At 33.1% G+C, this 26,968-nt stretch overlaps 4 protein-coding genes across 5 annotated transcripts; 2 read left to right on the top strand and 2 right to left on the bottom strand.

Moving 5' to 3' along the window:
- The first annotated feature begins 547 nt into the window (after nt 1-547).
- LOC107426791 (cyclin-C1-2) lies at nt 548-5,113 on the top strand. The gene is made up of 9 exons (XM_016037073.4): nt 548-819; nt 957-1,063; nt 2,063-2,102; nt 2,363-2,407; nt 2,794-2,912; nt 3,013-3,127; nt 3,925-3,975; nt 4,376-4,523; nt 4,752-5,113. The coding sequence occupies exons 1-9, from the start codon at nt 788-790 to the stop codon at nt 4,854-4,856; spliced, it is 762 nt and encodes a 253-aa protein (XP_015892559.1). The 5' UTR covers nt 548-787; the 3' UTR covers nt 4,857-5,113.
- Nucleotides 5,114-5,374: 261 nt separating this feature from the next.
- On the bottom strand, nt 5,375-6,448 carry LOC107426792 (uncharacterized). The gene is made up of 3 exons (XM_016037076.4): nt 6,039-6,448; nt 5,694-5,821; nt 5,375-5,600 (listed from the first exon to the last, which is right to left on the bottom strand). Exons 1-3 carry the CDS (start codon nt 6,308-6,310, stop codon nt 5,569-5,571), a joined length of 432 nt encoding a protein of 143 aa, XP_015892562.3. The 5' UTR covers nt 6,311-6,448; the 3' UTR covers nt 5,375-5,568.
- Nucleotides 6,449-14,125: 7,677 nt separating this feature from the next.
- LOC107426726 (GTP cyclohydrolase 1) lies at nt 14,126-18,295 on the top strand. Its single transcript, XM_016036983.4, has 3 exons — nt 14,126-14,627; nt 15,041-15,303; nt 16,737-18,295. The coding sequence occupies exons 2-3, from the start codon at nt 15,090-15,092 to the stop codon at nt 17,903-17,905; spliced, it is 1,383 nt and encodes a 460-aa protein (XP_015892469.3). The 5' UTR covers nt 14,126-14,627; nt 15,041-15,089; the 3' UTR covers nt 17,906-18,295.
- Nucleotides 18,296-19,324: 1,029 nt separating this feature from the next.
- On the bottom strand, nt 19,325-22,842 carry LOC107426727 (uncharacterized). 2 transcript variants are annotated; one of them, XM_016036984.4, is made up of 9 exons: nt 22,539-22,842; nt 22,371-22,425; nt 22,015-22,239; nt 21,290-21,471; nt 20,955-21,132; nt 20,641-20,852; nt 20,162-20,287; nt 19,968-20,071; nt 19,325-19,589 (listed from the first exon to the last, which is right to left on the bottom strand). In XM_016036984.4, exons 1-9 carry the CDS (start codon nt 22,564-22,566, stop codon nt 19,413-19,415), a joined length of 1,287 nt encoding a protein of 428 aa, XP_015892470.3. In that variant the 5' UTR covers nt 22,567-22,842; the 3' UTR covers nt 19,325-19,412. The 2 variants fall into 2 exon arrangements, with proteins under 2 accessions (XP_015892470.3, XP_015892472.3); XM_016036986.4 differs by having other exon boundaries at nt 20,955-21,129; nt 22,539-22,840.
- Nucleotides 22,843-26,968: the final 4,126 nt, after the last annotated feature.

Consider the following 26,968-nt stretch of genomic DNA (forward strand, 5'->3'; position numbering starts at 1 on the left):
CCAACTTATTAATTAAACCGGTTAAGTTGTAGTTATGAATTTTTTTAGAAAATTTAAAATTTTTAAAAATTATAAGATCGTAGTATCTCAATACATATCCCTCCTTTTTATCTTTTTATCCATTTTTTAGTGTTTAATTTGATTTTATCTATTAAAAAATAATAAATAAATAAATAAATAATATTATTAGTTTTTCTGTTGTATAATATATAAGATTTTAGTATATATGTCTAATTGGATAAGTATTTTATTATCATTATATTCTAATTATTATATTTTTTATATTATTTTACTATATTAATAGTCTCATATGTAAAAATTTATATTATAAATTAAATATTTACAATTTTTATAATTTTATTGATATTTTCATCGATATCGATATTTTTATCGATATTTCTATAAGATCATATTTTTGATATTTTTGTTGATACGATATTTTCATCGTTGGTTCTATGTTTTTAGAAAAAAGGAAACAATTCCAAGTGTCAAGTCATCATATACTTGTGGCAAATTATTTAAAAGCTGCTCATCAAGAAAAAGTAACCTTCTTTCAACATAATAATGATAAGAAAAAAAAGAAAAAGTAACCCAGCCCAAAACCACTAATCCTTTCCAAGTTTTTGGTTGGCCCAATAGATACCAATCCAGGAGAAACAGGAAATCCGAGAACCAGAAGCCGCTACCTCTTTCTCAGGCACAAACCATGAAAAGCTGAATCTGAAATATTGAAGTAATTTTACCGTTGCAAAAGATTTGACGACTTTCACATCTCTGCAAGAAACATATGGCTGCCAATTTCTGGACTTCCTCGCACTTGTATGTTTTTCTGTTTTGTTGTGCTTTTGTTTCCTTGTTCACGTTTCTTTTTTTCGTTTTGTTTTGTTTTGTTTCCGCTTTGCTTTTTTTTATTTTGTCCCTGTATTTTTATTTTGCAAAGTGTTTGTTTAACGCAGTAAACAGCTTATGGAGCAGGAAGATGTAGATGTGGTGCATCCACTTGACAAAGAAAGAGGCATCACTCTTGAAGATTTCAAGCTCATTAAGATGCATATGACCAATTGTAGGAACTTTTTTTTCACCCTCTTATTGGGTTTGATTATGTTTTATGTTTCTTGGGTATTGCTATCCTTTGGGTTTTTGGCTTTTGGGCTTCCCTTATCGAATTTACCATTTTTTCCCTTAATTTTATGAGTTGTTAGAAATATTCAATCTCTTTCTTCTTTTTTTTTTTTTTTTTTTAGGGGTGGGTGTGTTTTGGGGCGTCTCATGATCTGATTGTCTGTTGTTTGTTGATAATTAGGATGGCTGATGCTTTATTTTTAATTTGTATTTTAAATATTTTTCATCTGGGTTGAGTTTATTTTTTGTATTTGGTTTTACTTCTATGGATTTACGCATAGACGAAAAAATGGATTCTTTATCCCCTCCCTCCCAGAACTCAGAGAAGTGACATTTTTATTTGATTTAACATGATAATTGCATTAAAACTAGAATGTTATAGGTTGAGCTCTAGTATCCATATTAATTGGGATGAAGAGTTATCTATATCATGAATGCTTATGTAGTGATTTAACCAGTATCATGATAAGACTATTTCAATGGAAATCCCTTGGAAATCTGCCTATGTCACACTGGTGTTGCTGTATTCTCACTGCAGTGCACGGAAAACACTTTCAAGCACGTTTCTCTGCGTTGTATTTATGTTTATGAGTTTATCCTCAGCTCTTCTAGGTTTTCATTTTCCTTTACAAATCGTATTATGAGTTATTGGCTTGATACCACCTCATACAAGTTCTTGTTTCATGAATTTTCTTTGGTGATTACGAATCCTGTGATTAATATTTTGTAGTACACCAATGTTGCATAAATTTTCTTTCCTATCCGTGATTCTGTGAGTCTGTGATGACTATTAGTTAAGTTTATCATATTAGGATTACAAAGGACAGATTTTCCATTAACTTGGACATGAATAATATTTCTATTTTCTTCCCTTCTTTTGGTCCATTTTTATTATACGTTAATCAATGCTCTGTTTTTTTTCCTTTCTATTTTCTTTCAGATATATGGAAATTGGCCCCCCAAGTGAAAGTGAGACAAAGGTTTGACCTAATTGTTGTGATTTTTGATTTAAATGTTCCTCTTACATATGCTACCACCTTTTGTTCCATGGTATCACGAAACAATCCATCCAGTCCCATGAGTGCTTTTTATTGATGAAGCACTATTGCAAGATTATGCTGGTGAACAGTATTATGTGTATAAATTATTCAAAACCTGCTTGATTAGCGACAATTGGGTACAATCAGTGATTTTTCTTTCAATAATTTTCCTAATATCTTGTACACTGCTCACTTTTCAGGGTTCTTGCTACTGCAGTTACATATATGAGACGTGTATACACCAGGTATATTGAGAGAAAAATGCTTAGTGAGTAATCAAGAGCTGATTGCAGATTCCTCAATTGAACATTTATCTTTGATTATTGTAATGAATTAGTCTCATTAGTAGTGCCCTAGACACTGCATTTCATGTATATGATCATTGTGTTTCTTAAGCTGAACATGTATAAACAAGCTATGTTGCAAACCCTTAATGTCTGCTGCAGTACCTCTATCAACATGACATGTTATAATTAATGATATGATTATGTAAAAATGTAGAAAACCACTGGGAAATAGGGCAGTCTAAGCTCAGCCATGTTCCACATCTGACACCCGCACTGAAGTTTGTGAGTTTTAAAATCCAGATGTGGCAACACTTGTTAAGTTTTACTATTGTTTATGCTTTCAGGAGGAGCATGACCGAATATGATCCATGTCTTGTAGCCCCAACTTGTTTGTACTTGGCCTCAAAAGCAGAGGAAAGCACTGTGCCGGCTAGACTTATTGTATTTTACGTCAAAAAACAATGTAATGCTTTCAGTTACCGTGATAAATTAATTTTCTTCCAAATTAGTCATTGGAATTCTAATTAGCAGAGTGCTGACAACTTGCAAATCTGGCATCACAGATGCTGATGAAAAGTATAGATTCGAGATCAAAGACATACTTGAAATGGAAATGAAGATTTTAGAAGCTCTGAATTACTATTTAGTTGTGTTTCATCCTTACCGTGCATTGTCTCAGTAAGTATTTCATCCAAAATAACTGAACTGACTTGCATGATCCTGGAGATAATGTTAAGTAAAAATCCCTATTGATATGTTTCATGGTTGTTCTTGCTGGTTTAATTTCTGTATTTAGACCTTGCTCAAGCTCTACCTGCAAGGTTGTCTTTAAAAGTGATCGTTTCCCTAAATCAATTTTCTTTAAACAATTTTTCCTACAAAGCATGGTTGTTTTTATCCCATGGCAGCAATTATGCATAATAATTTTGTGTCCATATTTTTATTAAACTTTTAGGTGTTTGTTGTTTTATCCACATCCAATTTGGTGTAAAACCTAGGTTTTCGTACCTGCCTTGAATTAAGTGGTTATCATAGCTTATGTTATTATAGTATTCATATATATATACATATATATATATATACGGAAATTCTATGGTGAGGACGGTCCACATGAGGACTACAGTATTAGTGACGGTTTTTCATAGTATTAATGACGGTCTGCATGAGGACCGTCCGCACCATAGACGGACTGTATATATATATACACATATATATTTGTATGCTGGACTCATTTTCTGCCAACTCTATGATAAAATTGGAGAAGTTTGACTCTCGAATACTTGATTTCGATTAATATTAGCTGCCTTAGTTTCCCAGCCAAACAAGAAGTGGGTGCTGGGTTCCATTTTGGTAATGCAATTACTATTCTTAATGCATTAACTTTCCTGAGTTCACCTCCTAGTCGGTAAAGAATTTAGTTTTAAAGAAATAATGTCTCAAATTGACTTCACCTTTTTTTCACCTTTTCTGTGCAGGCTTCTCCAGGATGCAGGGCTGAATGATAATAGCTTTACTCAATTAACTTGGTAATGACCAATATACTCGCTAGTTAACTTTATAAATTTGCTGTTAAAGAAATCTATAAGCTTATCCAAATAGTATTATCTTTTTCTATCCTTTCTTTGTAATTTCAATATTCAAATTCTTTTGTGTATTTGTGTATTTTACGGGGTCAAGTCAGATAGTTGATGTATTGACCAATTAATGGCTACCGTTTAAAACCTTTCTTCAATTCACCAACTTCATAGAAAGAAAGCTGATCAGCCTTCGTTGGTAAATATCATTCTACACATTTGATTATTTCAAACCAGGGATATTAAACCATTGTGTAAGTTATGATGGAAGATGGAGGTTTTATAAGCATTAGCTTTACTATTTTAATCCTTCGTTAATATGACACTAAGTTTCACTTTCTGATACATACAGGGGACTCCTTAATGACACATACAAGATGGATCTAATACTAGTTCATCCTCCCCATCTGATTGCTTTAGCTAGCATATATATCGCTAGTGTACTCAGGGACAAAGATACTACTGCATGGTTTGAAGAGCTCCGCGTAGATATGAATGTGGTGAGTCCTAAACATTGGCCTAGTCTTTTTCCATTAGTTAATAAGCTTGTGCCAATCTAAAATAAGAAAAACCCTGAAGCATCAGCTCCAGAATTATGTTATTTGTGCTTCATCTGCTCTTGCTACTCCCTGTAGATGGTTATTACAACTTTAGTGATCTGGTCAATGATTCAATTTTAAATACATTAATGAAAGTGATTTATATACCGATTACATGTATATTTGCAGGTGAAAAATATATCAATGGAGATATTAGATTTCTATGAAAACCACAGGATGATTGCAGACGAGAGGGTTAATGCTGCTTTCAACAAGCTCTCTTTTAAACCATAGACGGCCGAGCAAGTCTCTCCGTGAAACAAAAATCAGCATGCTAAAGCCACTTGCTCTTTTTTCAACGGTGGCGTGAAAATGTCAACTTTGAAGGTGAGAGTGACAATATATGTTATCATAATATAGCGTAAGAATCTGATATTTATGAGAGATGGTTGTGTTGTGGTATTGTCTACTTAAAATAGAGACCCCAAATTAAAATTCAGACGATGTCTCAATTGATAAATAATCTTATACTTTTGACACGTTTTTGCATCTGTTTTCATTGCCGCCTCAAGCAAAACTTTAATGCCCCACTTTCTATTATTTTTGATCCGTAAAATGAAAGGTCATCTATACCCAAAATTGAACTTTTTAAATGGTCTTGGAATTAAGCCTCAAATGGCAATCATTTTATCATCCATGGCTCTGTAATTTTATTTATTTATTAATTTATTTCTGGTACTAATATAAGTACCAACATTAAAGATAGATTGCTCATATCGATCACTAGCCATAATTCTGATAGCGCAGTGTAACACAAGAAAATGATAAATAAGATGAAAAAGTCCAAACTTAAGAGTACAAATCTTTAGGTGTAAAAAAATTTGGAAGTTTCGGTGTTCTAGTATTAAATCTTTTAACGTTGTCCCCAAAAAAGGAGGGGCGGGGGGAAAAAAAAAAAAAAAGAATAATAACAACCATTCGAAAAAGTAATCTCATTGAACTTTCCTCACTTCTTTTCCTTATTAGCTTGCTTCTTTTCTGTAACAACACCAAACAAGAACGTTGTACTAAGTAACTAACAAATAAAGAAAAGAAAAATGCAAAGGAAATGAGGGCCAAAAAAAGCCTTACTTAATTTCCTCTCAGCTTCAGATTTTGCAAAGAATTCCTTCCATTCATCGGTAAGTACAAAAACCGGGTCATCATCGTCATCATCATCTTCCTCTTCGAACCCAGCATTTTCCTGCTCCTTTAACATCCTGTTTACAAACCCAAAATGAAAATTTAAAATTTTTAAAAAAAAAAAATGACTGGCTTTTCATTTTTCTGTCAAGAGGAGGTGATGACGATTATTTGAAAATTAAGGGCTGAAAAACATAAACGAATATCTGATCTTGCTGGAAAAAAATTGAGATAGCAAGAGCTCCAAATGCATAAGTGAATTAAGAATGAAGTCTAAAACTAAAAGCGTATTACTGATGATGTTGGGCAGAACGATGAGGTTCTTCAAAACCAGAAGTCAAATCGTTCGGAAATGAACAGGGAGGGATAAATTGCGGGTTTTGGGGGAAATAAGCAAAATTAGGGTTCGCAATCGCATGGCGGTGGCAATTACAGAAGCAGTGGATCTGACAGTGCTGGTGTTGGTGAGGGCAGACAACTAAGTTACAGTGATGGTGGTGGTGGTGGTGGTGGTGAATTACGCACGGCCTCCGTGCGCCGCATCTACTCGAAGGAATCGGATCCATGGACAGTGCTTTTTGTCGTGATATTGGCAGCTTTCTTGTTGGTTTTAGTATTTCGCAGTATTTTTACCCCTTTTTTGTTTTTTTTTCTTTTTTGCTGAGATAGTATTTCGCTACCTAAAACTAAACCACGTAATTAAGAGAGATGGGAAATAAATAAAATTAAAAAATCCGAAAGAACAAATAATCATATGAAAGATTCCTTTCCAAATTTAACAAAATTAGTTTCTTTCCTTATTTATTTAAAAAAAACAAAAAACAAAGCTTGATAAAACTCGTTACCTATTCTTGCTAGTGAAAAGAAAAATGTTAAAATCCCCACATTTTTTTTTTCTCAAAATGAGCTATAATTTATTCTTTATTTATTTATTTTAATGCCTTCAAGTGTTTAGAAGAGTTTGGTATAGTTTTCCACACAACATATAATTATTCAAAATCCTTAGAAACAATCAAAACTAATTAAAAATTTAAAAATTGCTTGTGAAGTTTTTGAAAGCTTTTACATTTAGCAACCAAGATAGCAAATCGCTTTGTCAACTAATGTTAATTCAATTGATAAACTATTTATACATACATTTGAAAATTATTAATTCAAAATATCAAAATCATAATGGAAATTATTATAATGATTAAAAAATAGAAAATTTCTCTATCCAAAAAAAAAAAAAAAACTCAAATATCCACTTGATTTTCTGAGTTTTTTTAATTAAAATTTTCAAGTCTTCGATTCCAAAAATTTAAAGAATAAAAATCAATTGTGACTTCATTAATACATAAATAGCCAAACCATCATTTTTTTTCTTTGGTAATTCCATCAAATTTTATATATCTAATCATGTGTTAGCATATTATTGAAATATCAAAATCAAAATGGAAATTATTATAATAATTAAAAAATAGAAACTCTCTTTATCCAAAATAAAAAATAAAAAAAATCTCAAATATCCATTTGATTTTCTGAGTCTTTTTAATTAAAATTTTAAAGTCTTAGATTCCAAAAATTTTAAAAATAAAAATCAACTGTGACCTCATTAATACATAAATAGCCAAACCATCATTTTTTTCATTGGTAATTCCATCAAAATTTATTTATCTAATCATGCATTAGCATATTATTGAATTTCCATTTTTTCGAATATATGGAGGTGGAGAATTTTAACACTTGCTCTGATGAATCGGGAATCTGATGGATTGTGTCCAGACTCAACTTCTTTTTTTTTTTTTTGGTGAATGTCCTATGACTTTAACTTTTTTCTTTTTTCTTTTTTTTTTTTTGTGATAAATTGGAGAAAAAGGATCATGAGCGATTTGTATCATTTAGTTTGTTTCAAGATTTAATTGATTCATGTCAAATAAGATTAATTAAGTCAGTAAGTCATTTATTTTCACAATTGAGAAGTTGTAAATTTATAACATCGAAATAAAAAATAAAAAAATTTATTTCACATCTTATATATTACCTTTTTCACAATGTATGTTTATTTTTTCGTTACACACTGTACATGTTATTTTTTATTTTTTTTTATCACAATGTATATGTTAGTTAGACTTAAATAAAATTTTTATTATTTTATTAAACTAAGAGCTATTTTTAATGACTATTTAATTTTTATTTAAAAAGGTAAAATCTAATTCATTTATAAAATTCAATAATTATAAAGGATAAATTTTAGCTTAATAAGATATATATACATATATGTCAGATTAATTTATATTTAATAATATTTATTTTTGTGAAATTCGCTTATCCTTAAGCTCTGATTACTTAACCAACCAAAAAGCATCAAAAGATTTCGCCACAGCCCCCCATAAGCTCCCCAGAAGAATTTCTCACCACTACACCAATTCCAATCTTTGAAGTACCCACCCGAACAGCAGCATCAACGTTGATTTTGAAATTATCTCCTTGTGGTGGTTTCCATCGTTGAAGATGACTGGTCTGTGTGTGTCGAATATTGCCTCAGTAAACTCTACATTCAAACGCGAAACAGAATCCAAGAGCTGAGCATCAGATTTAACAAAACTACCGTGAAGAATAGCATTTCTTTTATTCCATATACTCCAACACATTGAAGAAAATCTCTCTCTATGAAAAGGTGACAGAGTTGTAACGACATAAGAACACAAAGCAGAGATCATCAATTGATGCGACTCTGTCGGGGACATTATGGTGTAAAGCCCATCTTCCTTCTTCGGTATTTTATTTTATTTATTTATTTTTGGTGAAAAAACTCACCGTCCTTTTTCGTATATATTTTGGTAGTGCCCTTTCTTTTTTTTTTTATCAGTATTTATTTTTTATAGCACTTTTTACTCTATCATAAAAAATTGATAAAATATTTGACATACAAAATAATTTTTTTATTTATTTATTTTTTGTCTTTTGATATTTTAATTGATATATTGGAAACTTTTTTACGATACTAATTTAGAGAAGCACTTATTTGTTTATATAAAAAAGCACTTATTTTTTCACCAAATACATAATTAGTTCAATAAGTTTATGCTTAAACGAGAGGATAGTTGGTATTTACATTTTTTTTATTAAACAATACCCTTAATTAATCTATAATAATTTTTTCTTTCAACAAGTTTATAATAATTAAGTAAGGACAGATTAAATTTTTTATCAAATCATGCATAATTGAGAATCAGGTTTAAAATAATAATGGATAAGGTTAGTGATAGCTAAGGTTTAAAATATCTGATATTTCCTCGATATTTTTATTTTTTGAAGAAGTCGAAATAAAATTTAAGTTTGACATGAAAATTGATAAAATTTTCATAATATCCATTAAAATTTTTGAAATTTCAGTGAAATTTCTAAAATTTCTGTAGAATTTTCATAAAATATCTACATCAAATCTTTAACGATTTGGTTAAAGAATATATAATTTCTGTAGAAATTTCAAAAATATCGGATATTTTTTTAATTTTTTTAAAAAAATTCATAAATATTATTGATATTTAATAAAACTTTTTATTAAATTAACTTCATTGATAATTTTTTTACCCTTTAGTGCTTTTTAGATATTTAGTAATATAAGCAAAATATAATGAATTGAATTGAATAACATTAATAAGTTCTACTTATTTATTGAATATTGATAAAACAAAAATATAAAAATTATGGATTATATTTTTAAACCTTGAAAATCTTAATATTTGAAACTATAATGAAAGATGATGATAAAGAAGGCAATCAAATGTACCAATGGATGAACATGAAGGGAATCCTGATCCAAAGATTGCTCAACAAGTCGAAAAAAAGGAAATAAATGTTCAAAAAGTAATTGCTGAATAAGTAAATTCTAGTGGTGGTGATTCATTTCAAAGGCTTATAAAAGAGTCAACTAGAACTACTAGTGCTTCAGTTTCATCAAGTGGTACACATTTACAATTTGAGACTCAAGGAATCATGTTCCAAATATTGCTCAACAAGTTGAAAAAGAGGAAATAAATGTTGAAAAAGTGATTGCTGAATAAGTAAATTCTAGTAGTGGTGATTTATTTCAAAGGCTTATGAGAGAGCCAACTAGAATTACTAGTACTTCAGCTCCATCAAGTGGTACACATTCACAATTTGAGATTTTTAATAGTCACTCTAGCTTCAGTAGTGATGAAGATAATTTTAATAAATTATCTGACTTAGAAGTTAGAAGAGGTAGTGGTCAAAGGGAATCACCAAGTTAAAATGTTGGATTAAGCCCATTTACTTGTGAACATTATTATACACATGCAACACAAGATGAAGATTATGGGAGTAGAGATGCAGGTCAAGGATTCGGTGCTATTGGAAAAGACTATATACATAAAGAAAAATCTATAATGGATATTTCACGACAAGAAGAAGAATCAATTTCTATGAATTTTGGATCTATGAGGGTTGGAAGCCATTTTCATAATCCTTATTCAATGGATATGTATGAAATGTCATCAAGTAACAACTCATGATTATCATCTCAAACTCAACCATCAAAGAATAGTGGTTATGCACATAGTCAACCAATAATGTAAAATACATATGGTTAGTATATTAATAATTATATGCAAAATTATTAGAAAAACACGTCTTTTCATAACTATTTTGCACATTTCACATCTCAAAATCAAAATGAGGAAGAAACCGATAATTTTCAAGTACCCAAAAGTTCTATGTGTTATTAAGATGATATTTATGAACTACAATGTAATTGTAATAATCTTTTTATATATTTTAGTTAATAAATAATTTTATCATATATGTATTTTTTGATATATTTTTATTAACAATAATTCATCTATGATTATTAATGCTTATTATAAATCAATTCACTAAAAAGAATATAATATCTATTCAATATTTTAGCAAGTTTTATAATCAATTTGATAATCAATAAGTTAAATAAGTTAATTCTAAATTTTTAATAAAAATTTATACTTTTTAAAACAAATTTCCATTATTTTTTATAATTTTTTATCGATATTGGATATATTTCGATATTTTTATGGAAATTTCTGTATTTTAAATTTTTGATTTTTCCATCGATATCGATTTTTTGAACCTTGATCATAGCCATCATTAATTAACCATTTGATTCCTTGATATACTAAAATTAAAAAAAAAAATTTAAATGCATTTTCCGGCTGACAAAAAAAAAAAAAAATATATATATATATATCTATATATATGTGTATATATATAAAGTTGGCAACGTGGGTTATTAATTAATGTTAAGCTACCACCGCGCTTAAAATTTTAAAATAAAAAAAGTGTCATGCAGTAGAGAGTTTTAAACAAGTTTAACTTCTATTTATGCAGCGATTCTATATAATAGATAGTTTATTATTATTATTATTATTTACCAAATCAAAAGATCGTTATTTTTTTAAAATGATGACTATATATTTCCCTTCTTGTTATCCAACAAATATATATCTCTTTATAAAAAATAAATAAAAAATACATTGACACTAACTCCTAATTAGCATAGCTTTAATCTTGGTTAGAAAGTTATTTTTTAGCAAGAAATTTTTGGCTTCTGCTATAAATCATTCATCGAGATTCATGTGTTTTAAAATAACAAGTAATTATTTTATTTTATTTTATTTTTGATGTTAGTTTATCTATGTCAATTCATGTCATGACAAGCCAAAATATTGGTTTCAGAGAGTCTGGCGTTATAGTTGGCAGCCAACATCTGACCTCTAATTTTCTTTTTATTTGTTTCTTAACATTACTTGTGCACCTAGGCTAACAATGCGCTGATTGGTTGGCTTGTGCTGACCGTATGTATTAATTTCTTAATTAATATCAATTTTTAAAAATATATATATTTTTTCTGTAAACTTACTATTATACATTTTTTTTAACCAATAATAATAATTAATAAATAAAAATTATTTGATTCTTTTATCTTTTCAGGATTTCTCTCATTATTTTTTTTAGTATGAAATATAAAATTAATACAAAGATGTATCGTTTTAGTGAAATTATGTATTTTTTTTTAAATAAATTTGGCCAAATTCACACACACTACGCTAAAAATAAAATAAAGCATAATAAAATTGTTCCGAAACAAAGTTTTATATAGGTAATTATACAGTTAATTTTATCAAATTAATCCATAAAAATTGATACAAAAACAATAGCTTTGAGAGAAACATTATATAGTACTTAAAGATAATATGACACTATTATTATTATTTTTTTTTCAAATTTATTACCCTGTGCTAAACTGAGAAGCTGTAAAAAATGAAAATGCAATTATCCATCTATATATGAGAAATTTATGTAACAAATATTATGACACCATTTTTGGTAATACGATTGATTTTAGGATTTAGTTTTTTATTTTATTAATATTATAAATATAAAAATATTTACAAAATAATACATATTAAATATTATTGATTAATATGTTGATATGATATAAATAGTGAAAAGTAAATCTTTAAATAAATAAATAAAATAAAAAAATAAATCAATTAAATGCTATTACATTATCTGTTATATCATTTAATAAATAAATTTGATGAATATTTTAGTAACTCTAGTATTATTATTTTTCCATTTAATTATGTGTAATTTGCTTGCTTTAAATATTAGTTAATGATAGTTAGAGTTTTTGAAGAATCTGAATTAATTACAAAGTTAATAGGAAAAAAAAAAAACTAAAATCAATACATTTCAAATTGTGTGTGCGTTTTTTTTAAGTTTATATTTATTTTAGATATTTAACAAACAAATATTCCATGTAAGTAGTTAAAAAAAAAAAAATAGAGGTAAGTAAATTATATAGAATTAACAAAATAAAAAATAAAAACTAACCATCATACTAAATCACATATATGTTTTCAATTTTTATTTTCATACAACAAGCAATAACTAACTTACTATTTATATTTTTGAATTATAAATGGTCCTTGCTTAAAAGTTAAAACACAAGTGTAAAAAAAAAAAAATTTATCATATATCGAAACAATTGCATATTCTTAGAGAGTCAAGCTCATATAAAACAAATTGATAGTTTTAATATTATTTTTTTATCCTTGAATTATATCAAATTATAAAAATTTAAAAATAATTAAATATAAATTTAATAATTAAATTTTTATTTAAAAAATAAAATATAATAATTAATAAATATAATTTTAAATTTATTTAAATGAGGTTTACATGTACATTTATAATATATATTTTTTTAAAACCAAATAAACCACAACATTGATTAGGAAACAGAGTTAGAGCATCTCAAGAGACTTTTTAAATGTGTCATAATTTTTATTTTAAAGAGACAATATTTAAAAAATAGTTCCAATAGATTATTTATTTTGACTTTTTAATATAAAGAGTTAGTTTGGCTCTCTAAAGCCACTTTTTATTTCAATATTATATAAATTTAATTGAATATAACACATGTTCTTAGAGCATTCCCAATGAACCATTTAAGGTAAAAAAGTATATTCTTTAAAATAAAAAGTATCTTTTAAAATAACTAGTAAAATTTAAAAATGCTCTCTAACAAACTCTTTATTAAGTTTTTTATTTTTATTTTTCTATAAACATTTATTGTTTTACTTGTAGTTTTTCTCTTTTATATAAGTTATTTAATTTTTAAATATTATAATAGTGACATAAAAAAATGTGTTATATTCAATTAAATAAATATAATATTGAAATAAAATATGATTTTGATTTTCTACATTTGGAGAGCTAAAAAACCAACTTTTTTATATTAAAAAGTAAAAATAAAAAATTTATTGGAACTCCTTTTTAAATATTATTTCTTTAAAATAAAAAAAAAATATCACATTTAAAATTTTTTTGAGATGCTCTTATATAATTATTATAATATTTAAAGAATAAATAGCTTATATAAAAAAGAAAAATTACAAAATAAAACAATAAGTATTTATAAAAAAATAAAAATAAAGAACATTTATAAAAGACTTTCTTGAAAAATATTTTTAAATTTTATTAATTATTTCAAAAAAATCTTTTCAATATAAAAATTATACTTTTTTATTTTATTTTAAACAGTCATACAAACAGTAATCAATGGACCTTGTGCAATATTCAATTACAAAATAATAGACCAAGACCTAAGAGAGGACAGTGCATAGTACCAAAAAGCAACAGTGAAAAACTAGATCCGGGATGCGCGGTCGTAGCTATAAAATTTTTTGGGTTTTGGTGGGTTGGTGGAATGTACTATTCTCTCTCCAACCCCGTATTTGATCGGGTCCCATCCGTGAGTGCATGACCCACCCATTGGCCATTGCAATATTGCATCTCTCTCCCCAACTTTGTGCCTCGATTGCTCGCCCGCGGCTTGTCTATAAATACCACATTTATGAGAGAGTTCGGGGAAACCAAACCATACGAGAGAGAGAGAGAGAGAGAGAGAGAGAGCAAAGCTGAAGAAGATAAACAGAGAAGATAGGTAGATAACGAAAGAGAGGGTGTGCCGAGACCCAGATTCTCCGGTCCCGAACACAATTCAAAGCCTTTTCCCTTTTGCCGTCCTTGTTGTGGTAATTGGGTCCCACTTCCCCTATGATTTGATTACCAAACCAGGGAAGATCCATTTGTCGCCAAGATCAACACCAACCCCACGTTTCTTCCTCATCCACACCCTCTTTGCCGCCACTCAATTTCTTTTTTTCTATCTATCTCTCTCTTTTTTCTTTTTCTTCTTTTTTTTTTTTTAATCTCTTACACTTTATTATTCTCCTGTTATTGTCTTCGTCGTTTGCCACCAACTCAACTCAGTTTCTATTGGGTTTGATCTCTTCGTCCCACTCAACTTTATTCTTTTTCTCCATCTGGGTTCCTCAGGTTTTTTACTTATTTAGTTTCTTTTCTTTTGTTTTTAACTTCTTGTTTAATATTAAATGGTTGACAGTTTTGGTGTGCCTTTTAAGCTTAGCATATTGAATATATATATATATATATATAATCCTTCATCACTGCTTCATTGGAATTTTTATTTATTTATTTATTCATGGTGACCCTTTTTTGTCCTTGCTCTTGTTTGTCCTCTGGGAAGCACTCATATATTGAATAATCTGATTTAAATTATTTGTGGGTTCTATTTTTTTTTTGTTCCCCCTATTTTGAGGATCCAGTATTGGTGCTTTTTGTGGCCCATTCTACATTTTGCACTTGTTCTTCAACTGCACAAGTCTCCCAATTTGCTTGATTTCTCTTTCCTGATTGTTGTGTTTGATTTGTTGAAAATTTTTGTTTAGTTTGCGATTCTGGGTTGGTGCTGTTTCGTGGAAAATTCTTGTTCTGTCAATGGGCGCTTTGGATGAGGGACATTTCCATGAGGAACTTGAGAATGGAGTGAAACTTGATTGCATTAAGCTTGATTGTGAGGAAGAGCCAATCACTACTGCTATTGAGGATGCTGTCAAAGTTCTGCTGCAAGGGTTGGGGGAGGATGTTAACAGAGAAGGTTTGAGGAAAACGCCGCTTCGAGTTGCAAAGGCCTTTCGAGAAGGAACTAAAGGTGATTACCATCCTTAACGTTCTAAAGCATATATATAAATATATATATATATATATATTTTTTTTCTAGTATTTTGTTTTCTAGTTTTTCATTCAAAAAGAAGGATCGGTTTTTCTTTAACCTCGGTTTTGCTGACTGTGATAGGACATTGCAAACAACCAACGTAGTTCTTTTCTTATCATTAGTTTTATTTTTTGGTCGTTTTCGTCATTGGTTGGTTGATTTGGCCAGCTTTGTTAATAATAAAATGGTCTACTTTTGTTGATAGGTAGGTAGCTGGTAAGCTGGTAGGATGGGTATGTATAGACTTAAAGCTTGTGATTTCTGTGTTCCTTCTGTTGATAATTTAAAAAGGTCCCTAAAGATTATGGTATTTATGTGATTGTTAATGAATTTTATTTTATTTTATTTTTTTGGTATGCTTTTAAAAAATTGCTTTGCAGTCTTCAACAAGGAATAGTAGGTTGCTTTGTAATCCTCACTTTCAAGGAATAGTAGTGTCATTTTGGTCCTATATATTTTGGTTTATACAAAGGTTCATAGATAGACAAACGTATCTTATCTCATGGATGTATGTATTTACTAGGTTTCCCTTAGTATCCACTCTTAAGTTCCAGACTTGTAGCAACCGTTCAAGGGAGAATCCTATTATAAAATTTTCTTCTTGACCATATTCATAAACATTTTTGTAAATGCATCTTTTTGCTGGATTCTCCATGCTTAATTGTATTTGCCATCACATATGCTAAATTGGTAAGGACCGCATCAAAAGGATGAAATCATCTCATAGAAGTTTTTGTTTTTTTGTTTTTTTTTTCCCCTCCCCTTGTCTGTGGAAGAGAAATTCATTAAACTTCCCATTCTTCTAATGTGTGTACACCTTTCCAGATTCAACTGGACTAAGTATTTCAGACCAACCTAATTTTTTGAGTTGTAACTTAAAAAAAGAATTAAAGAATGGACTATAGATGTATGACTCATTTCTTTATTTGTTACAAATGTTTTTCTTTGTTTTCTAACGTATCTGTAAATACAGAATGATTCTAAGTGCATGCTGCACCTTTCTCCCGAATCACTTTATTGTTCATAAACCTGTGATACAGCAGAAAATGCAGTACTGTCCATCTTGTCATGTCCATGCAAGAACCTAAACTAGCTTATGTGTATAGGTTGGTAGGGTTGACTAATTGTTCCTCAAGTAGGGAGGTTGGGATTTACAATGTTTTCTCTTGTCGAAATTTTCTAGTTGTTGAGCTAGGGCAAAAATATGCAAAGCGACAAGAAATTGAATTTAGTAAACATGCAGGTATTAAGCATGGTCTCCAAGTCTAAGAAGAATAAGTAAATAATGTTGATGATACATTTAGTGTGCTCAAATTAGAGCTATCACATATGGAATACTGATTATGATGACCCTTTTTTTTCTTTTCCAGGTTACAGACAAAAGGTAAAGGACATTGTGCAAGGTGCTTTATTCCCTGAGGCTGGTATTGACAATGGAGTTGGTCATGCGGGAGGTGCTGGTGGGCTTGTGGTGGTTCGGGACATAGATCTCTTTTCATACTGTGAGTCTTGCTTGCTACCTTTCCAGGTCAAATGTCATGTGGGTTATGTCCCTTCTGGCCAAAGGGTTGTGGGCTTAAGTAAGCTCTCTCGGGTGACTGATGTGTTTGCAAAACGTCTTCAAGAGCCCAAGCGTCTTGCAAATGAAGTCTGTGCAGCTTTGCAGCAGGGCATCCAGCCGGCAGGTGTAGCTATTGTACTCCAATGTCTACATATCCATTCTCCCGATTTAGAGGGTTCATTTCTAGACTCCAACCACCAAGCATGGGTAAAGACACTAGTTTGCTCTGGTTCAGGGGTTTTTGAGAACGAAAGTGACTATCTTTGGGGTGATTTTTTTAATCTTTTGAAATTCAGAGGCATAAATGTGGATAAAACTTTTATGAGACATTCAAGTGATCAATCTTGGTGTCCTTCCCAGTCCTCTTCTGGTGCAAAAACTTCTGCGGTGATTGAATCCATCAATCAGGGGATGGTCACTGCAGTAGCTTCAATTATTAGGTCATTAGGTGAAGATCCATTACGGAAAGAACTTATAGGAACACCTGGTCGTTTTGTGAAGTGGCTATTAAACTTCCAACAGACTAATTTGGAAATGAATCTAACTCCTCTAAATCCTGATGTAGAAATCAGCGACAAGGAAAAGCAAATGCAGTCCGAGCTGAACTTATCATTTTGGTCTCAGTGCGAGCATCATTTACTACCTTTCCATGGTGTTGTGCATATAGGATATTTTGGCTTTGAAGGTCTGACCTCCATTGGAAAATCCCTTTTACAGTCAATAGTTCATTTTTATGGTTTCAAGCTCCAGGTACAGGAAAGACTCACTAGGCAGATAGCAGAGACTGTATCATCACTTTTAGGTAGAGATGTAATAGTGGTTGTGGAGGCCAACCACACTTGTATGGTTTCTAGAGGGATTGAGAAATTTGGAAGTAGTACAGCTACAATTGCTGCATTGGGTCGATATTCGACCGATCCTGTTGCTAGGGAAAGGTTTTTGCAGGGCATACCAAAAACTAGCACTTCTGAAGTCTAATTCTCAGTCTTTAGTCCATTTTGTTATTGTGATATCTTGGCCTTGGTGATTTTTTTCATATCGGCATGGTAGGTTTTCGGGGATAAAATGATCTGTCCAAGTAATGGTTGAAGACGATCTGGGTCCCACTCAATGATTTTGTTTTGTAATGTTGTTTTAAACTTTGTTAGGATCTTAGATTTTGATTCTCGTCCACATTTACCCAAAATTTTGATTATTGCTCATCATTTACTGTCTATAGCATAAGCCCTTAAAAGAATCCCAAGGAAGGTCATTATTTCAAAGAATTTATATTGCTCAGTATCAATTCCCTTGCCGGAATGTAGGTATAGCAAGCTTTTATGTAACACCATCTTTATTATTGATTATAAAAGTGTATTTCTTCTTTTATCCAACAGTGTTCCATATGTGTATTAAAGATCTTTGTTTTGTCTTTTCTTAAAACTTTTTTATCACTATTGTGGACTTTGATTTGCTTATTATGGAATGGTTCTAAATGGTATTAAATTGTAAACAATGGTAATTAATGGCAAGAAAAAATAGAGAGATTTTATTTTCTCAAATGTTACACCTTAAATTCACAAACGTATCTTTTGGTTTTCTTGGATATGCAGATTAGAGGAAGGGAAACAGAAGGAGAACCAGTGAAGGTACCAACACAATTACTGGTGCCCATGCCAGGGGCATTCTGAAGTGCGGATTGAATTGCTGATATATAGTTGCCCAGGTTATATAAAAATTTTAGGAATAAAGGAATTCAATTTGTGTATTGGGAATCGTATTCTCCAAAGAACTTCTGAGACAACCAAACGTGAAGATGCGAGACTTAAAAACATCACTTAAAAAATTAAAATTGAATGAAAAATGTTCTAAATTTAAGACGTTCCTTTTAGTCTTGTGCTCGAGTCTTCTCTCTCTCTCTCTCTCTCTCTCTCTTCCGTGTTGTCCGCTCCAAGTCCTAGTTGCATCGTCACGCTTGGATATCAGTGCATAATCTCAAAGCAAAACTCTAGTAACTTTTTATTCAACCGAAAAAAAAAAAAAACCCAAACAAACAAAGACTCTTGTAACTTTGTTTGCAGTAATACAAAGATGTCCTTTAAAGGGAAACGCATATGGAAAAGACTGGTATAGACACCAGTGAAAGACATCACCAAAAACCTAAAGTCGTAAAGCATAACCACAATTAGATGCACAAAAATACCAATGCGACTCAAGTATTGTTGGCTTATAGCTGATATTTCATTCGGGATTGTCCCCAAAAAATAAAAATAAAAAAGAGATTCATTATTGTTCTTTTAAATGGATTATTATGCTACATGTTTCACTTATCTGAGTTTACCAATTAGGGCAAAAAAAAAAAGAAAAAAAAAAAGAAAAAGAAAACAAAAAGTGCTTATAAACAAAGAGGTGATGGTGTAACTCTCACAGCAACCATAAGAACGTTTATGTATATGTATATATGCATAAAGTGCTCAGCAAGATTTCGTTTTTAAACTGAACAACCTTATTCCAGCCACATGTGTCGAATTTTATGCCACTGTACTGCAGGTTTCTTGCCTACGTGAGGTTTTGGTTGAGGACCATGGCCTTTACCAATATGCGCACTAATCAGAATAGCTGCAATGGCAATTCCAAGGATCATTGCCAGAAATATATATGATGATAAAGATGGCACATGAACCTGCACGAAACACATAACTAATCAGCACATTTTTCAAGACAATAAGTAAGCTTTGTAAAATATTCTCACAAAAAAGACAACGGCCAATTCTATTAAGTATTTCATCTAAGCTTATAAAACAACTTCAATCTATTAACATGGTCTAAACATCTGGAAGAACTCGAAAATAATACCAACATATTTAGCTTTCCATAAACTCAGTGATCAAGTTGTTTATAAAGTGGAGAGCCTTGTTACTGCTCATCAGATACTACTAGATTGATTTTTATGGTTGAGAGATTCCAGGAAAATATTGACAAACATGAAATTTGTACCACCATAGCACATAAATAGTATCATTTAGAGGAAAAGAGAAATACAAAGTGAATGTGGCATAACCTTCTTCATGAGCAACTGCTTTTGAGGAAGATTTTTGTCAGCATGCACTAGAGAATAGCGCAACATATCAATTATTGTCAACTTCGTTATGGGATCATCACTCTCTGTCAGCACAAAGAATTATAACTCTATACAGCATAAACCATTCTGATAGCAGGGGAAAGGGAAAATAATATTAATTAATGAAGTATAACCTGGAATGTCAAATATTTGTTTTGTAGGTGGGATTCCCAATAGCTCTCCAAGATGAACTTGAACACGAGCACGATCAAAACGTGAGAGAAGATCACCATGCGTAACAACAATAACAGGTTTGTCATCTGTTAAAATTACAGAAAGTGGAAATATTAACTTGACATCTTTTCCAGGTCTCCCACTTCTTCCTTCCAGTTATAGCTTTAAGTGTGATTCTACTAATCATGCATAAGTGCTCCAATCTTACTTCCTGAAAGTTTCTTGCTTGTAATTAAATTTTTTTATTTTATTTTTTATTTTTGGTACAATTCTTGGTCGCCTTCCCTTCCTTTTTCAAGAAATGAATATCCTATTGGCAGATCATCTCGATTGATTCCTACTTGTATGAGTGTTTTTTTTTCCCGTTCTTTTCCAGTGTAGATCAACAATTTAAATACAGAGAAAATAAATCTGAAAAAACTAAACCACAGTCTGATACCTCTGAATGATAAATAAGGGCATTTGAATGTGGAAGCAATCAGTTTTGTATATTCCTTTTCAGCACTTCCATCACTGTCCATGGATTTCAGAATTGACAGCGCATTAACAACAAATATTACAAAGTTAACCTTCCTGATCTCTTTGGACACAGAACCATTGTTGCGAGCTTTACACTTCATTATGGCTCTCAAAGTTGGAATATCTGAATCCCTGATTCACAATTCGTAGAAGCAATTTAAATGTAAATAGATAAAAAAAAAAAAAAAAGGTCCTAACCCAAATAAAATGGTTGTATGTACTTAAAAATTGGACCTTATAACAAGCTCCCCATTACGGACACCATTTGTCATCCAACGTTTTAACATTTTGATGTTATCATGTAAATTATCAGACAAGCTACGGGTGTCATAGAGGCAGAAAGATGTTGAACCTCTTGGGACCATATACTCCTGGAGGAAGCAGGTTCCATCTCCCAAAGAAGAATTATCTGCTACAAGAGAATAGAATGTTTACCAAGCTAAGTTTAAGTTTGTAAAACAAGAAGTATAATTATCATATTCAAACACAAAAATAAATAAATAAATAAATAAAATAAAAAATTCATGATTCTTCACTGACATTTTAATGAAAATGGGTGGATAACATACATGAAACTTGAGCTCTCTCCGGTGCAAACTTGTCATCTTCAAACACCTTTGAAATTCTGTTTACAAGACTGCTTTTTCCAGATCCTTTAGGACCAATCAATATGAGAGTTGTTGTATTTGGCACATCATAGTCACCCAAATCCCTGTTTCCCACCTTTTCAATCCATCCTCCAGGGGTGTAGCTGCCAAGTTTAAAGAACTCCATCACTTCTTGGAAGCAAACAGTCTCCCGCTACCATAAACAACACAGTAAATACAATAGCTAGCTAGACCAAATAATCACAAAGTAGTCTTTTTAAATAACAACCGGACATTTATCTTTCATTAGTGTCACACTTAAATGATGTCCATAAAACACGAAAACCTGTAGTTCTGAAAGTTTGCATCAATTTTTTCTTTTCTTTTCTTTTATTTTTTATTTCTATTATATATATATATATATATATACAGTTCTTTGATAAAACTAAATCCTTCCAATAAGGAAAGACAATCCCCAGGCGTTCAATTCATTATAATATCCAAAATTGGGACTAAACAAATAATTAGAAAAAATTCCCTACGCATTTGAACCTAAAATCAGGCATAGAAAAATGGAAATAATGATACAGAATATCAAAGTAACGTTCTTGCAGCTCAGTCAACCACATTGCAACTACAAAAGCAAAACATTTAAGAAACACAAAATTATAAGAAGATGTATGGAACTTGTGCTTGACATGAGTTACCTCAAAATTTTGCTCTTAGCCTCTTCCAGGCCGTTGCTACTACGAACATGCAATTCATCGAAACTCCAAAAAATTTGTGCGTAAATATTGTTCATCCTCCTCTGATTAGTTTCAAAATCCAAAGAAGCCGAAGATAATTGATGGCTTTCTTTGTCGAACTCTTGAAAGACCAACCCACTTTCTCCTTCATCTGGATCACCCCCAATCTTCATCCTCAATTTATCCCTGACCAACAATTGGAAAAAAACCACAAACCATTTCCAGTTTCAATAAAACCCCGTTCCTTTTTTTTTTTTTTTCTTTACCGAAATAATTATTATCAAAAACAAAATTAAAATAAGAATTCCTTGAGGCACCTGAGAAGCGGAGAATCCATCAGGGAAAAATCATGGTTCAGTGAGGATTCTTCCTCTGCAAGTTGGCATTAGAAGGGGAGTCAAATTCAATGGATGAAACAAAGAGAAAAACAAAACTGAGAGAGAGGGAGAGAGATAGAGATAGAGATAAAAGAAAGAAAGTTGTACCAGAAGGGGTGAGAAAATCACCACCCATGTGATTGTGATGTTAGCTTTGGTTGAAGTTAAAGGTGTGATTTATGGTCTATCAGTCGGACCCAGAAAGAAGAAGTGAGAAATGGCTATTGGACAGAAGGTAGAGTGGACTCTATGGAGAAGCAAGAATATGCCATAGCCATTAGCCTACATAACAAGCAGAGACTTTTTATCGCTTGCTTCTCCGTTAAGACAGTGCGGGTGTGACTCTGCCAGGAGTATCACACCGGAAAACCTGCCACGTCAAATATCACCAAGTCAGCTCTTGCCAGTTGCCACGTCGGTCATCTTTGTTTTTGTGTTTGACTTAGTTTAATTCTATATATTTGTAGTATCACAATCACAATCTTATCTAAATCTATATTTCTGAAAAACTAAAACTTTAGTACAAATACCTGCTATATACCGGCTTTACTTTCTTTCTTTTTTTTTAATCTTTTTTTATGGTTATTCTTATTTTCTTCTACATCAATTTTTTTTACACTATGTGTGACGGTCCATATTTTTAGAATGGTCTAATGGTATTTTAGTAAATATTTGAAAATCAGAATCTTTGATCCCGGACCGTGGAAATCTCTTAAAAATGTCACTAGGATAGTGCATGTCGAATAGCAGGCCAAGATATGAAGATTTGCTAGAGAAAACTCCATTGCGATTCCTCGCACAAAGTAATATCTACAACTACCAGAATAGAAATAGTTAAATAAGCTCTTTAAGGGGGTGGTCCGTGTCTAGCTCTCCACGACCCCCGGCTATAGCTGCGAGCTTGGGCTAAGCAAGCCTCCCATGGGCAATGGCAAGTCATGGGATGAGCATAAAGTGCCACGGAGGTGGTCTTATGTCTCTGAGTGACAGGGGGTCCTGAGGATAGTATCGGTAGGCACTACGAGCTGGTATTGCATGTCACTCTTGTGCTAGAGGCTGAGTGTAGCATTCGCTATGCCGTTTCCTATTGGCTATGCCAAGGACACACGTAGGCCTTTATTACAAGGTTGTGGCAAATATGCCATTAGGCGGGGACTCGGGTTCTACCTTGCTCAAGAGGATCGGGAGCTAAGTAGGCACGGACGGGGCGACACCATGCCATCGTGTGGCATTCGTATGTGGGCTTCAGATCTTATGTTGCTACCTTGGGTGGCATGTTGGCACGATGCTAATGTGTATGCCTTAGGATAGTGTGTTATTCGGGATGTGCATGAACCAAGGCCCGAATGGAAGGCTGGGTTGCTGGCTAGATCTTGGCACAAGGTCGAGCTGCAGGCCACCAAGTGGGCATGGGGCCATCGGGCTAGCTTATCGAGTGGCATGAGCCTTGATGATTATGAGAACTTATAGATGAGGCGAGCGTCTTAGCTAATAGTCTTGATGCCAGGAAGCGACCATAGTGGCCTATGTGCAAGACTCACGAGAGTAGTTCTTATCGGTGAACGTCAGGGGCGTACGATTGGTATCAGATGGGTAGATATATGAACTCGGATAGTGAGAAGGCTGACCTTGACTAGAGAGTCTTGGCTCCGCACGGTCTATTTCTACTGCATAAAATGTAGGATCGTGACAGGTGGTATCAAAACCCGATTTGTCCTGCAACAGGCGAACTGAGGAACGGAATGGTATTGGTTGGTGATGCTTGGATCGGTAGAACCTCGATGCTACTGTGAAGGAGGGCATTCTTACATGGTGTGTGGGTAGTTGTGGCAACATGCCCAACTTGAATATGATGTGGGAATGTTCACCAAACGAGTGTCAGTGCGCGATACAAATACACCTCAACTGGGATGCTTGAGAAATGAGACAAATGCAAAGTTCTTGAATGGGATGAGCATTTAGAATAAATGATTGGTACTTAGAAAGGAATTCATGTATTGTTCAATGAGGAGCCACAAGAGATTGCTAGCCACAATGCTCTTATGGAAGTACAAGCCATGGGTAGTGCAGGGCTTCATTGAGGGAGTATAAGTCGCAAGAGGGGCGTTCCTTCTTGGAGACCATGGTCGATTAATGCACCTCTTTTAGAGGTAGTATAGTTCTCTTGGATAGTCGAGGGCTTATTAGCCATGTGTTTCTTTTGGGGTATTAATATCAAGAATATACAGAAAATACCAAAAAATAGGTCCATTTTAATCAAGAGTCTTGACAGCCACAAAAGTGGGGGAGAAAGAACAAGCCAGTGTGGCTGGGTGGTATAGGCGTTGAAGCGAGTGAGAAGTTAAGACGAATGGGTGCGGGGGTATGTTCTAAGTGAAACTCCCGTTGAGCATTATTGAATATGGGGCCATCAGGGCCAATGACAAAGCCACAAGGGTGGCAAGGATGCTGAGCGACATTCATTACATGGCCACGTGGGCTAAGTGAGAGGGCCAAGTTAAGGTTCGATATAGAGCATAATCCAAGAATTCGGCCATCAAGGGGCCAAAGTTTAGGTGCCATTAAGGCACAAACGCAGGCGCGAATTGGAGATTAGGCCAATGGGGCCAAGAATCGTGCATGCCATGAAGGCATGATGGTGGGTGAGAACTCAAAGATAAGGCCGAGAGGGCCAAAAGGACCTCCAAAAGAAAGGCAGGGAGTAAGTGATAACATCAACCAGGTCATGAGGACAAAATTTTGAAATGCCGCAGAGACATGGGCTTCGGGAGGAAGTGCAAACAGACCATAGAGCTTGGGTAGCCTTAGAAATTTTGGTGCATATTGGCATAAAATGTTAGTTGTAGAGGCAAATGACTTCAATAGAAGCAACAGCCTTGAGGGCATGGTGGTCGGTGCCACGAGGGCACGAGACTCTGGTGCGAGTCCGTAAGAAAACCATAAGTGAGCCCGTTCAGTGAGAGAGTAAACGTTTGCTTGAGTGGAATTCAGACGAGCACTTGAGTCAGCATCGAAGGCATAAGTGGGAGAGTGTTCATTACGTGGACACCCTATACCTTGGGCACAAAGACATGGTGGTTTTGGAAGCTTAAGTGGAGTGGAGCAATGTGCATCGAAGTAGAAGTCTGGATAAAGAAGTTCATGCAGGACGATACCTTATCTTTAAATCTTTTGGCTAGAGTTGGATAGAGCCAAAGTAAGCTCATGATTAAGTAGCCTTGTAGAGTTTGAAAGCCATTTGTGGATGGATAAGGGCAAGATATTTATGAGTCTAGGGAAACCCAAAACCTCATAAAGTGAAGTGCCAAAAGATGCATGGGAGCATGTGAACCCAAAGGACTTGGAAAGGAAGTCTCGGCGGAGACTAACAAGTATGTCCTGCATGATCAAAAGGGTCAAATTTGAGCATGGTATATTGCCGGAGGGTAAGATTTGGTTCAAGAAGGAACTTTGACGGCGTGGAGCATCACGAATTTGCCATAGGACAAAGTTGGCTCAAAAGGGGGAGTCAAGATGCAAAAGTGAGCAAGATTGAGGCAGAGAACTAAGAAAGGAACTTAGTTCAGGGTGACACTAGGTGTCAACAGCCGAAATAAGGGGGTCTCAGAAGAGAAGACTTCTAGTTGAGATGTGGCAACTCGTCGCGTAGAGAATGCCACTTGCACAGGGGATTGGCGTTGGAAGCCAGGAAAATGAATGCGCACTTGAGGGATGTTGTGCATCAATTTGCAATTAGAGAAGGCGAGCTAGCTTGAGATTTGCTAGCACATCACCATCATGGGGATGGAAATTTGAGCATGGGAACAAGAGCTGAGAAGGAAATCTTAGCTCGTCACAGCAAGAGGGTGCCGATGAAGTATGAAGTGGAGTTCAAGAGAGAGAATAACTACCACACGAGGAACTCTCAAGGTTGGGTACCACTGGGTCAATTGACATATGGGCAACATCTGAGAGGAGACGGTGTGCTTGATGAGAGGGTCAAGGTCGCCATCGGATTATTTAATAGAGTTCGGTCCACGCGAGGATCTTGAAGGCAAAGGGTGCCTTACTTCGGAGCTCAGGAATCTATCCGTCCAAGAAGGACAATAAGTGTTGGCTTGGGTGTCAATGACTAAAGAGAACATCGTCCAGAGGGGACATGAAGTTGGCTAAAGTGATGCCAACAAGCAAAAAAAGCATCTGTCCAAGAGGGACACCAGTTTGGCTAGGGTGCCATCGATGCAAATGAGAGGCAGAATTCGTCCAAGAGGGACACTATCTGCTTGCGGAGCTGAAAGTACTGGGCAAAGCGCTAATATATGCACATGGAGGTGAGATTTTTAGGAGAGCTTGAGTTTGGGTGAATGCATGCTAGAGGTCCTTGGCTAAGTCCAAGAGTGGGCGCGCGAAGGTTGTCATAGATGTGATTCTACAGAGGTAGGGGAATGAAGTATGTAGGATCTTGAGTTTGAGCTTGAAGAACTTATGTGGGCGAAGAGTTGCATGGGGTGCGGGAGTTTGAGAATAGCTAGCGGGCACGTCGATGAGGGCATCGACAT

The sequence above is a fragment of the Ziziphus jujuba genome, chromosome 9 (assembly GCF_031755915.1).
Source record: "Ziziphus jujuba cultivar Dongzao chromosome 9, ASM3175591v1".
Classification (NCBI taxonomy): Eukaryota; Viridiplantae; Streptophyta; class Magnoliopsida; order Rosales; family Rhamnaceae; genus Ziziphus; species Ziziphus jujuba.

Bases quoted from the DNA above. Each gene is read 5' to 3' on its own strand.
- LOC107426727 (XM_016036984.4), bottom strand. From the start codon at position 22,566: ATGGGTGGTGATTTTCTCACCCCTTCTG. The intron at 20,853-20,954 runs GTCCAATTTTTA...ATTGTGAATCAG, and splicing joins AATGGGGAGCTTGTTATAAG to GGATTCAGATATTCCAACTT. The intron at 20,288-20,640 runs GTATCAGACTGT...TAATTTTAACAG, and splicing joins CCCTTATTTATCATTCAGAG to ATGACAAACCTGTTATTGTT.
- LOC107426791 (XM_016037073.4), top strand. From the start codon at position 788: ATGGCTGCCAATTTCTGGACTTCCTCGCACTT. The intron at 820-956 runs GTATGTTTTTCT...TGTTTAACGCAG, and splicing joins TTCTGGACTTCCTCGCACTT to TAAACAGCTTATGGAGCAGG. The intron at 3,128-3,924 runs GTAAGTATTTCA...TTTTCTGTGCAG, and splicing joins CCTTACCGTGCATTGTCTCA to GCTTCTCCAGGATGCAGGGC.
- LOC107426726 (XM_016036983.4), top strand. From the start codon at position 15,090: ATGGGCGCTTTGGATGAGGGACATTTCCATGAGGAACTTGAGAATGGA. The intron at 15,304-16,736 runs GTGATTACCATC...TTTCTTTTCCAG, and splicing joins CTTTCGAGAAGGAACTAAAG to GTTACAGACAAAAGGTAAAG.
- LOC107426792 (XM_016037076.4), bottom strand. From the start codon at position 6,310: ATGGATCCGATTCCTTCGAGTAGATGCGGCGCACGGAGGCCGTGCGTA. The intron at 5,822-6,038 runs GTAATACGCTTT...GTTTGTAAACAG, and splicing joins CGTTCTGCCCAACATCATCA to GATGTTAAAGGAGCAGGAAA. The intron at 5,601-5,693 runs GTAAGGCTTTTT...GTGTTGTTACAG, and splicing joins TGAAGCTGAGAGGAAATTAA to AAAAGAAGCAAGCTAATAAG.